Genomic DNA, 12,926 nt, shown 5'->3' with positions numbered 1-12,926 from the left:
CCTCAGGATAAGAGGAATAAGCAGAAGGGATGTGAGAGTAATTTTCATTCCTTTCGAAACTTCAAGGGTAAGCCTTCCTCTCCCTCTACAAAACAAGAACAGTCCAAGCTTTCCTGGAGGTCCAACCAGTCGTGGAACAAGGGAAAGCAATCTAAGAAGCCCGCCAATTACTCAAAGTCAGCACGAAGGGTCTGCCCTCAATCCTGGACCGGATCTTGTGGGGGCAGACAATCCTTCTTTACTCAGGCTTGGGTTCGGGATGTTCAGGATCCTTGGGCGGTGGACATCGTGTCCCAGGGATACAAACTAGAGTTCAAGACTGCTCCTCCCAGGGGCAGGTTTCTTCTCTCAAGATTATCTGTAGACCAGATAAAAAGAGAGGCGTTCTTACACTGTGTTCAAGATCTTTCCGACCTGGGAGTGATAGCTCCTGTTTCAATACAGGATCAGGGTCTGGGATTTTACTCCAATCTGTTCGTGGTTTCCAAAAAAGAGGGAACCTTCAGACCAATTTTAGATCTCAAAAGTCTAAACAAATTCCTCAAAGTACTGTCTTTCGAGATGGAAACTATTCTTCCCTTGGTTCAAGAGAGTCAATTTATGACAACGATAGATTTAAAGGATGCTCACCTGCATGTTCCCATCCACATGGACCATCACAAGTTTCTGAGGTTTGCATTTCTAGACAATCACTTCCAGTTTGTGGCTCTTCCATTCGGCCTTGCCACAGCTCCCAGAATTTTCTCAAAGGTTCTAGGATCCCTGTTGGCAGTGCTCCGATTGTGGGGCATTGCAGTGGCGCCTTATCTGGACGACATTCTTGTTCAGGCGCCATCCTTTCAACAAGCAAAATCACCCATGGAAATGTTGTTATCCTTCCTGCGATCTCACGGATGGAAGGTGAATTTGGAAAAGAGTTCCTTAGTTCCAACTGCAAGGGTAGTTTTCTTGGGAACCATAATAGATTCCTTATCAATGAAAAATTTTCTGACAGAGGTCAGGAAATCAAAGATTTTAGATTCCTGTCTAGTGCTTCAGTCCTCTCCTCGGCCATCAGTGGCTCAATGCATGGAGGTAATCGGTCTGATTGTAGCAGCCATGGACATCATCCCGTTTGCCCGTTTCCACCTCAGGCCTCTGCAGTTATGCATGCTCAGGCTGTGGAACGGAGATTATGCGGATCTGTCTCAACTATTACATATGGAGCAGGAGACAAGGGATTCTCTTCTTTGGTGGTTGTCTCAAGAACATCTCTCCCAGGGAACCTGCTTCTGCAGACCCACCTGGGTAATTGTGACAACGGACGCCAGTCTACTGGGATGGGGAGCAGTCTGGGGCTCTCTAAAGGCTCAGGGGACATGGACTCAGATTGGGGGGCTGTTTTACCTATAAACATTCTGGAGCTGAGAGCAATTTTCAATGCTTCGGCCTGGTTTATCTGGTTCCAGTCAGACAACATAACTTCAGTGGCTTACATCAACCATCAGGGGGGAACTCAGAGTGGACAACTGGGAGGCGGATTTTCTGAGCAGACAGACCTTTCACCCGGGGGAGTGGGAACTCCATCCGGAAGTGTTTTCCAGCCTGATTCTCAAATGGGGACAGCCGGAGCTGGATCTCATGGCATCTCGGCAGAATGCCAAGCTTCCGAGGTATGGGTTGAGGTCAAGGGATCCTCAGGCGGTACTAATAGACGTTCTGGCGGTACCTTGGAATTTCAGTCTCGCATACCTATTTGCCCCGTTCACTCTCCTCCCTCGAGTCATTGCTTGAATCAAACAAGAGAGGGTGTCAGTGATCCTCATAGCATCAGCGTGGCCTCACCGGATCTGGTATGCAGACCTGGTGGAGATGTCATCTCTTCCACCTTGGAGACTTCCATTGAGAAAGGACCTTCTACTTCAAGGGCCCTTCCTTCATCCAAATCTAGTTTCTCTGAAGCTGACTGCTTGGAGATTGAACGCTTAACTTTATCTAAGTGTGGTTTTTTTAGAGTCGGTCAAGATTCAGGCTCCTAAGCCTGTGACAAGAAAGATTTACTGTAAGAAATGGCGTAAATATCTGCATTGGTGTGAATCCAAAGGCTACTCTTGGAGTAGAGTTCGGATTCCTAGAATTTTGTCTTTTCTCCAGGAGGGTTTGGAGAAGGGTTTATCGGCAAGCTCCCTAAAGGGTCAAATATCTGCCTTGTCTATTTTGTTACATAAACGTCTAGGGGATGTACCAGACGTGCAATCGTTCTGTCATGCCTTGGTCAGAATCAGGCCTGTGTTTAAGCCGGTTACTCCTCCCTGGAGACTTAATCTAGTTCTTAAATTTCTTCAACAGGCTCCGTTTGATCCTATGCATTCCTTAGATATTAAGTTGTTATCTTGGAAGGTTTTGTTTTTTATTGGTATTTGATCTGTTCGTAGAGTTTCAGAGATCTCGGCTTTACAGTATGAGTCTCCTTACCTTATTTTTCATTCGGATAAGGTAGTTTTGCGTACTAAGTTAGGGTTTCTCCCTAAAGTGGTTTCAGATCGGAACATTAACCAGGAGATTGTTGTTCCTTCCTTGTGTCCTAACCCTTCTTCTCAGAAGGAACGTCTGTTGCACAATCTGGACATGGTGCATGCATTGAGATTCTATCTACAGGCGACTAAGGATTTTTGTCAGTCTTCTTCTCTGTTTGTGGTTTTCTCTGGAAAGCCTAAGGGGCAGAAAGCTATGGCTACTTCTCTTTCTTTGTGGCTGAAGAGTATCATTCGCTTGGCCTTTGAAACTGCTGGACAGCAGCCTCCTGAGAGAGTTACGGCTCATTCTACAAGGGCTGTTTCCTCTTCCTGGGCATTCAAAAATGAAGCTTCTGTGGAACAGATTTGCAAGGCTGCAACTTGGTCCTCTCTTCACACTTTTTCTAAATTCTATAAATTTGATACTTTTGCCTCGTTTGAGGCTTCTTTTTGGAGAAAGGTTCTTCAAGCAGTGGTTCCTTCCGTTTAGGTTCCCTGTCTTGTCCCTCCCTTATCTGTGTCCTCTAGCTTGGGTTTTGATTCCCAATAGTAATTAGATGATCAGTGGACTCACCGTGTCATTAGAAAGAAAATAAAATTTATGCTTACCTGATAAATTTATTTATTTCTTGGCACGGTGAGTCCACGGTCCACCCTGTTTTCTTAAGGACAGGGTTTTTTGTTATAAACTTCAGACACCTCTGCACCGTGTTGCTTCCTTTCTCTCCTTTGCCTTGGTCGAATGACTGGGGTTGGAGGGAAGCGAGGTGATATTTAACAGCTTTGCTGTGGTGCTCTTTGCCGCCTCCTGCTGGACAGGAGTGATATTCCCAATAGTAATTAGATGATCCGTGGACTTACCGTGTCAAGAAATAAATAAATTTATCAGGTAAGCATAAATTTTGTTTTTTGTTGACATAAAAAGAGTATCAGTGGATAATAGTTTCATCTAGCTATGTATTCAAATAATTAGGAAATTATTATAAATTTACAAAAAAAAAGTATATAAAATATTAATTATTATCACGTTCCCACTTTCTAACTGTAGAAAAAAAAATCTAAAAATGTGTTCATCTGCATCTTCTGATTCAGATAAGACCACAGGTATATATTTTACATTACTTTTTATAATTTCAAGGTATTTATCTGCAGCTATGCGTACTAAAAAATCAATAAAATAGATATGTATATTTCACATTTACTATAATAATTATTATTAGTATTATTAATATTTTTACAATAATTTATATTTAATATTTACATAGACCCCAAAAACGTTCACCATTAAATGATTTATTGGTCAAACAACGGCGAGTGCTTGTCCCTTGGGAATATTATGTACTTAATCTGTTTGACTTGCAACCCAGCTGCTGCTTGGTGAGGAGGTGTGTGCTGGGTTCCATACTTGACGTTCTATATATATATATATATATATATATATATATATATATATATATATATATATAATAGCCCTTTGCATGGCCATATACCATATACCTTTTGAACCCTTATAAATAATTTTTTTAAGTATTTGTTTAATTTTTTTTAGCAAATAGTGTACATATGAGTGTGACTGTTTATTTAATGAATTTATGTTGTGTTTGGTGCAACTTTTATTTTAGCGCTAACCCTTTACGTGAAGTCTTCAGTTGCACTAACCAGATGCACATTAAATTTGATTGCGCTCGATTGAATGCGTTTACTTTCAACTTGTAATACGCATGCAAATTAACTCGGGTGCAATATTGTTATATTACGCACTATAATAGTATAGAAATATTTTTTTTTATGAAAAATAAAAAAAAACAGTTATGCCTATTTTAAAACTAAAGACCCACTTGAAAAAAAAGATCACCCCAAAATAAAAAAACAATACTAACACTTAACTATAGAAAAAGCCCATAGAAGTGATTTTGCTCTTTTTCACAAACAAAAAACACTACACCATTCTACAATACCAGTAACCCCCCTCCCCCAAAAAAGGCTATCTAAAAAACCTACTCTAAAAATTGTGGCAGTTTAGGGGTTATTACTGTAGTGGGGTACTTTGCTGTGGGCTATGTGGCATTTTACAAGTTATTAGAGTAGGGGCTTATGGCGAGTATGGATGTTTTATTCTGCTTTTCTAGCTCCAGTGAAGCCTATGGGGGAGTATGTTAATTCTGTTACGATATTCTAACTTCGGCTATTTGGGCGTAAGCAAAAAAAATTACTTTCAACTTGTAATAAGCGTGCTACTCGATTCATGCAAAGAGCTGAACTTGAGCGAAGTTAGAATTAAAGCAGGAGCAATAAATAGCACTTCAATGTGTGTTATTTTAATTCTAAGCCTAGCCCTTCAGGGACACTTGACCCTCGTTTCATTCTCTCATTTTGCTCTTTTTTTTTTTTTTATCCTTTTCAATGTTTCAGTCATCCTGTGTTTAGAAAATTGACCATAAAGACATCATAAATCAAACCATATTGATGTTGTTCTAAAATGTATAACAGCCTTGTTTTCTCTCACACTCTTTTATTGCTCAAGAACCATTTTCTGGTATAGTCTAATATTCAAATGTACCCCTTCATGTTTAACAGATAAATCAAAGAGTATTTTATAAAGGGGTAACTAACTTAGTATCTGACCCATGCTAATTTAAAAAAGTATGTGTATGTGCAATGTTGTGTATATGTATATGTATGTATATGTGAATAATAAATATGTGTATGTGTGTTTATATTTGTATAAGCATGTGAATGTGTTTGTGTGTTTGTGTATATACACAGTTTTGTGCATGTAAGTTTGTCTGTGTATGTAAATCTTAGTATTCACTCGACACAAATTTCAACAGATATAGCGCAGTAATGTATTATTTTTTCAAGATACATACTGCAATAATTTGTTACATTGACTTGTTTTACACAGTATATCTATTACTATGGGTGATAGGCTCTCACAGAGGGCATGAATGTATTTTATCACCTGAGGGTTCAGTATTTCTAATTAACCTACAATATTTTTCACATACCTCTAATAACCACTAATCCCTTCTCTGAAAGAAATATTAAGTTGTGATTTGATTTAACCCCTTAACCCAGACAGACAAATATATATACATCATGCGGTACATTGCCTATCGTACTGCATAACAGATATATATATATATACATGTTGCAGCTTCAGGAATCTACAGTAGACTTGGCTGTAAAGTGACAGCTGAGAGCTGCTGTTCCTGAACTGCAGGAATCTCTTTTCATATGGTAACGGAGAACGATTGGTTCTCCGGTTCCATATAAAGGCAGACGCCTGATTGCTATCACAATTGGCCTAGATCAATACCTTGGGTTGTCTTCTTAAATATATAGTGTATATAGTTTTGATAGGTAAGTATATAACAAAAAGTCTCTATTTCTGTTTAAATGGAGTGATAGCAAAAATGCTACAAATTATCCGGTATTTTTGGGAAGTTTTTCTCTTAAATTCCTGGTAGTGAAGCGAGTTAGTGTTCTATGCTTACGACCAACACTATTTCTAGATTTTTGTTATTCGTATATTGTATATTTAAATCAGAGGCATATTAAAAAATAAAGTTACATTACACACGTAGAACAGGAAGAGACCCTTTTGTATTGTTTATTAACTGCACATGACGATTAAGATCTACAAAATGCTAAACTATATTATCATAGAAAAATGCTATTATGACATAAATATGTACTCTCTGTAATCCCCGTTTCAGACACACACACACACACACATATATATATATATATATATATATACACAGTATATATATATATATATATATATATATATATATATATAAATAAATATATCACATTTTATATGTACTTTAAAATGAATACATACTTTGTACATTATACTAGCTTCTAAAACTGTAATCTTTAGACAGCCATATGTATATCCCAAACATTTCTTTACTCCTTTTGATTTTTATCCATTTGCTTAAAGTTTTCATCCTATGTCCATTAAATTGACCACATACACTAAAAGTCTAATTCCCATATCCACCATTGTGTAAAGAAGTTTTCACCGTATTCAAAAATCACCAACCTATGAGAATATGACATGTATTTATTTATAAGTTTATAAGTTTATTGCTTGCTTTAAATGCTCACTGTAAAAAAAAAAAAAAAAAAAAAAGCTGCAGTTTAGTTTTCTTTAACATTCTATTGTTCTACAAGCACTAATCAGCATGCAAACAATTTGTCTTTTAGAGGGAATATAGATGTGTTTGCTGCTCTTGTCTGACATACAGTAATACATTAGGTGCCTTACCCATCATAACTGGTCTTCCAGCCAAGAACCTGCAGGGTTAGAATTCCCACAATTCCGATCTTCCACAACAGTAGGTGCATCTTGTTCCTGCACAGACAAATAACTCAGTTACAGGCAGCAGGCTGCAGTGTATGGACTTTGCATTCTGATCAAACTCTGCCAGGGGTTGATTTATTAACTTATTGTTATGAACTCTGAAGATTCTTCCTCAGCCAAAACCATTGCCCCTGTATATGACACCAGACATCCTGGCACTAAGCCTTGCACAGTTCCCTGTCCTCGTCGTTAAAATCCTTAATAGGAATGATCATTTGCACACAGACTGTCAGAACTGAGAGCTGAGCAGTACAAATGAACAAAAGCCATCCAATGACTTGTCACTAGCACAGAAATAAACCTGAACATCCCTTACACTTGTAAACACACATTGTAACAGTAGCATTGGAACTGCAGATATCACACCAGGCAAGGAATGCTGAAATTGCAGATTAGCAAATACTAGGTTTGTGCAAAAGTAATTGGGAGGTTCTATTTCACAAATGTAATGTTTGGAAGAGCTGTTTTCTTCATTTGACAATACCTGTTATGTAGCATACTGAACACCAGCAGATTATCTTGCTATGTGCAGATGCATAGCTTTCTCTTTGTCTGAACGAGCTACTGTACTCTGCTTTCAATCTTCCCTGACTTTGGCTTTGTACCTGTCTATCTCTGCCTGCCCCTAAATCCTTCCTTGCTTTTATAACTAGGTTTTTCTCTGCCTCTAAAGCCTTCCTTGCCTTTATCTGTAAACTCATGTTTTCCTCTGCTTCAAAACTTGCCTGGGCTTTGTTAGCAAAGAAGTATGCCCATATTTCTCTGTATCTAAATCCTCTTGACTTTATCTGTCTATGACTATCTTTTGCTGTTTCTCAGTTGTCTTCTCATTTTTATCTCTCTTTTCACTTTATAGCTTTCTCAACCCTCCCTTTCCCTGCACGCTCTCTGTATTTTTCAGCCTTCAAAATAAAAGGAACTTGCAACTTAGTTACAGTTATTCAATAAAATATTTTTTTAAGAAAAAGATACTGATAGCAACAAATAATGATTAAGGACAGTGCCATTTTAAATTCAGGTATCACAATTAGTCACATTAAACTCAGTGGTTAACTGGGAACAATTTATCTGCAGGTTTTCAAAACCACCTTCCTTAGGAAAATAATAAGCTAATATCTTGAAACATAATTGTAAATGAGTGCAGCCAGAAAGCAGCAGCGTTAAGCCTTGGCAAGGCGATCTAGCTCACATATTCAGAATAACACAGAACACAACTCAGCTGTTTCCCCAGGTTAAAGGGACATTGTACTTTAAAATGCTCTCCCTTTTAATTATCTATTTTACTTGCTGGGGTGTATTCAATTGTTTACAAATAGCTCCATTAGTTTTATTTGCCATTTGAAATAGTTGTTAAAATATCACTATACTGAAAATCTCAATACTGTAGTGTTCTCTGTAAAAAAAAGCTTTGTAAACAAGAGGCAGCAGCAGAAATAAGCCTCAAGTGGTGAGGTGGGAAGAGAACCCAGCTCATTTGAAAGGTTGTTCTTGAACTGGCTTTGAGTATAATGAACTCTTATCAGCTGTTTGCTTGAGGACATTGTCCTTTCAAGGAATACAAGCATACTATATAAGCAATCTAGTTCCATGTTTAACTGAACTATAATGCTTGTGAGATAGATTGTGTGCACAGTCAGGATATAAAGGTGTGCTAAACAAATTCTTCTGTTTTGCATCTTTGTGCTGTTGTGAGGGATTCTATTCAGGGGGTGGACTAATTTTGAGACTGAACAATCATTAAAAGTTGCATTTTCAGTTGAATTTGGGGAAACCACTTAAAGCATCTGTTATGTTGAGCTATTTCAACTGCTTTGTTTGAATTGTTCATTGCAAAAAGATGAAAGTCTGTAAATGTTGACAATAAACCTGTTTGCAATGGGGGGTGAATATATATAAATGTTTGAGCCTATTGTTAATCAACAACAAAAAATACAAATAAAAACAGGATTGAGATTATACTGTGCATGTTCATATAGTGTCATTTTTAGTGATTTTTTTTTTATAAACAAGATTTCATGTACAAGATATTAATATCCCACTGAAGACAATGGGAACAAGTTTTTTGGTTTACATATTGCAGTTGCACTGCACCAAACATATATACTTTTAATAACATGTCTGATACAGTGCGACTTTGATATTAGAATTGTAAACCGAAAAACTATACCGTATGGGCGAGATTACATATGTGGCGCAGGTTTCAGCGCAACTGATAAAACCTGCATCGCCTGTAAATTCACCTCGCACATCAGGTGAATCACATATACGGCACAATCAGATCATAAACTGCCATAAGTCGGATAAACTGGCATTGTTCAGAAATGTGCGCAAATACACATTTCTGGAGTCGCCAGTGACTTCAGTCAGTTTATTAACTGCGGGTACCTAAGTAAAAAATACATTTTTTACATCGCCCGTAAAAGTCTAACCCGCCTCCGAAAAATAAACCCAGCACATCAAAACCCCTAGAGCCGCCATCCCCCACATTGCAACTAATAAAAGTGATTAACCCCTAAACCGCATCACCCCACAACGCAATATACCTAATTAAACTATTAACCCCTAATCCGCCATCCCCCCACAATGCAATAAACCTAATAAATGTATTAACCTCTAAACCGCTATCCCCCCACAACGCAATAAACCTAATTAACCCCTAAACTGCCATCCCCACACAACGCAAAGAACTAATCTAATCACTAAGCCCCCTAACCTAACACCCCCTAAATTAAACACAATTACATAAAATAAAAAAATACTAAGTAAAAAATAAAATCAATTAAAATAAAAGTCTAATATTACCAAAAATAAAAAAGTATAAAATTACAGAAAAAATAAATGAAATTATCAAAAATAAAACATTTAAACCTAATCTAATACCCTATAAAAATAAAAAGCCCCCCAAAATAAAAACACCCCCTAATATAACACTAAACTACAAATAGCCCTTAAAAGAGCCTTTTTGCGGGGCATTGACCTAAAGCAATCAGCTTTTTTACCTCAAAAAAATGACAAAGTCCCCCTAACAATACAACCCCCACCCACGCAAACCCACAAAATAAAACACCCTAACACTAAAAAAAACTAAGATACCCATTGCCCCTTAAGGGGCATTTGTATGGGCATTGCCCTTAAAAGGGCAATTGTCTTTTTTGCAGCCAATTAAAATAAAAAAGCCCTAATCAGAAAAAAAAAAACCCCCCTAGCGCAGGGACCTCTTCTATCTTCATCCGGAGCAAAGCCAGCGCAGAGCGGAGGTGGCTGCAGAGCAGGAACGGCAGCCACAGAGATTTGAAAATATCAGACAATCGGAATGCAAGGTACCCCATATATAAAACGGGTACCTTGCATTCAAGCTTCAGTGTGCGGTGGCCATCGCATGAAGAGTATCCTTCGCGCTGAATGTCTCCACGACTGCCGTTCCTGTTCCGTAGCCCCCTGCGCTCCAGGTGTAGATAGACGAGGTCTCTATGCTGGATGATTTTTTTCTGATTAGGGCTTTATATTTTAATGGGCTGCAAAAGAGCCGATTGCCCTTTTAAGGGCAATGTCCATACAAATACCTCTTATGGGACAATGGGTAGATAAGGTTTTTTTATTTTGAGGGTTTGGTGGGTTGGGGGGGGGGTTACTGTTAGGGGTTAATTTGTATTTTTTTAGGTAAAAGAGCTGATGGCTTTAGGGGTGATTTTATTTTGGGGGGCTTTTTTATTTTTATAGGGGTATTTATTTTATTCTGTAATTTTAGATTTTTTTATTTTAATTAAATCTTAGTTGATTTTTTATGTAATGTTAGGATTTTTTATTTTAATTTTAATTTAGGATTTTTTTATGTAATTGGGGTTAAATTAGGGGGTGTTAGGTTAGAGGTCTTAGTGATTAGTTCTTTGCATTGTGGGGGGATGGCATATTAGGGGATAATAGTTTAATTAGGTTTATTATGTTGTGGGGGATGACAGTTTAGGGGTTAATAGTTTAATTAGGTTTATTGTGTTGTGGGGGATGGTGATTTATGGGGTTAATAACTTTATTAGGTTCTTTGCGATGTGGGGGTTGGCAGATTAGGGGTTAAAAGATTTTATTAGTTATTGCGGTGGGGGGATGGCAGTGGACAGGTAGAAATTCTGCATGCGTTAGTTATTACTTTCAGGGAGTTATGGTGCTCACATATTCAGCGCAAGGCTTGCTGTGCCTGCCTATGTGTAGCGAGGTGAAAATGTAGTATAATTTCTCCATTTTCGCCGCGTAACATTCAAATTTGAATATTACATTTATAAAACACAGTTGTAGACTAGAAATATTATTTCAAATTCAAATGTGACATTCAAACTCGAATGTCACATTCAAATATGAATTTTACTTTTATAAAACACAGTATTAGACTAGAAACACTATTTCAAAATTGAAATCGAATTAAAATATTACATTTCGAAATGGAATGTGCTATAAAATACATAGCTAAACATTCTATTATTCGAACAAATATTTTCGAAAGTTATTAAAAAAAATTGAAAACTAAAATTTGAATATAGAATGTTAGAATTTTATATAAACATTCGAAATTCAATTCGAACTAATGTATCTAAATTCGTTTTAAATTTTGAATTTTTAGAAATATTCGCCCATCACTCTTAATAAGTACAAATAAAACTAGTATCCAGTTTATTGAAAGACAAAATGCTGCAAGCTTTATTGCTAATGTATCAGACCTCACTGTGAATTATCCTAAACCTGCAAAAACATTGGAACAGAGGGGCGCCTCATGTACGGAATCAGTAAACATATGTATGAACTTGATACAATATGAGCCAAATGGATACTCACATGTTACTGAAGCACCCTGGTGTGCTAGTAGATGTAGGCTGTAGAATTATAGGGTGTAACAGCTCACCCACAGCTGAAAATCCCTGAGTGCTGCAATGAATATATAAAGCAGAAGAAAAACACTACATGTGCAGATCAACCAGAGTATAACCATATGTAAATTATCAATGCCAAATGGGTACTCACATGCTGACCAAGCACACCTATGTGCTGGTAGAGGCAGGCTGACAGATTTATATAAGGCGTATCAGCTCACTCAATTCTGGTTCTCCCAATGATCAGGATGCAGGTGCAAGATGATGCTATTGATTATACTCCAGTAGGTAATCAGTAAACACAAGGTGTTTCCACTCAACTTGAATTTTTTTTTTAAAAAAACCCTGATATTTATAAAAAAAAAAAAAGGGTTTTAAAACAAGTACAAGTAGTGGAATAGGAGTATCCAAATATCCCCCTATGAATGCAACACGTTTCTCAGCACTATACGGTCGTTTCATCAGGCATAGGGGCATATGTATCAAGCTCCGTATGGAGCTTGATGCCCCGTGTTTCTGGCGAGCCTGCAGGCTCACCAGAAACAGCAGTTATGAAGCAGCGGTCACAAAGACCGCTGCTCCATAATCTGTCCGCCTGCTCTGAGCAGGCGGACAGACATCGCCAGAAATCAACCCGATCGAGTATGATCGGGTTGATTGACACCTCCCTGCTGGCAGCCCATTGGCAGCCCATCTTGTGAGCTGCTGGTGAAATGCTGAATACAGCGAGCATATTGCTCGCCGTATTCAGCGAGGTCTGGCGAACCTGATCCGCAGTGTCGGAGCAGGTCCGCCAGACTATGATAACTAGAGGCCATAATGTTCACCTTACCAGCATGCCTGCTTTTTATAGCTCCTACCTAACACAAATGGAACAGATCCTCCCTTTTAGGGGGTGTGCTCCCTAATTAATCTGATACACCTGCACCCTCAGAGTCTACCTGTGTAAACATCCAAAGTTGCACATACTGCATCAAACCATGCAGCAATAATAAAAAGCAATGTATACCTTACCAAAATCAAAAATATCACAAATAATAAAGTACATTTCATTTCATTTCACATCTCATCCACATTTTCATTGGCGATTTTAACAATTAAAATAACACCCATTTCCTTTATTTTTGTCCACTTTTAGACAAACAAAAGCCAGTTACGAGAACTCAAAAAGGATTGATAATAGAAAGCAAAGGGAAA

At 37.8% G+C, this 12,926-nt stretch overlaps 1 protein-coding gene across 2 annotated transcripts in view; it reads right to left on the bottom strand.

Annotated features, from left to right (window-relative positions):
- Nucleotides 1-12,926, bottom strand: part of CPO (carboxypeptidase O) — a 445,436-nt gene that overhangs the window by 227,945 nt on the left and 204,565 nt on the right. For both annotated transcript variants that reach the window (XM_053698643.1, XM_053698641.1), the window contains exon 2: nucleotides 6,775-6,861. In XM_053698643.1, coding sequence (XP_053554618.1) covers nucleotides 6,775-6,854 — 80 coding nt within the window. In that variant the 5' untranslated portion in view covers nucleotides 6,855-6,861. The remainder of the gene's footprint in view (nucleotides 1-6,774; nucleotides 6,862-12,926) is intronic.

This window comes from Bombina bombina, chromosome 1 (assembly GCF_027579735.1).
Source record: "Bombina bombina isolate aBomBom1 chromosome 1, aBomBom1.pri, whole genome shotgun sequence".
Taxonomy (NCBI): Eukaryota; Metazoa; Chordata; class Amphibia; order Anura; family Bombinatoridae; genus Bombina; species Bombina bombina.
Note: the sequence above shows the minus strand (reverse complement) of the source record. Positions and strands in the feature narration are given on the sequence as shown.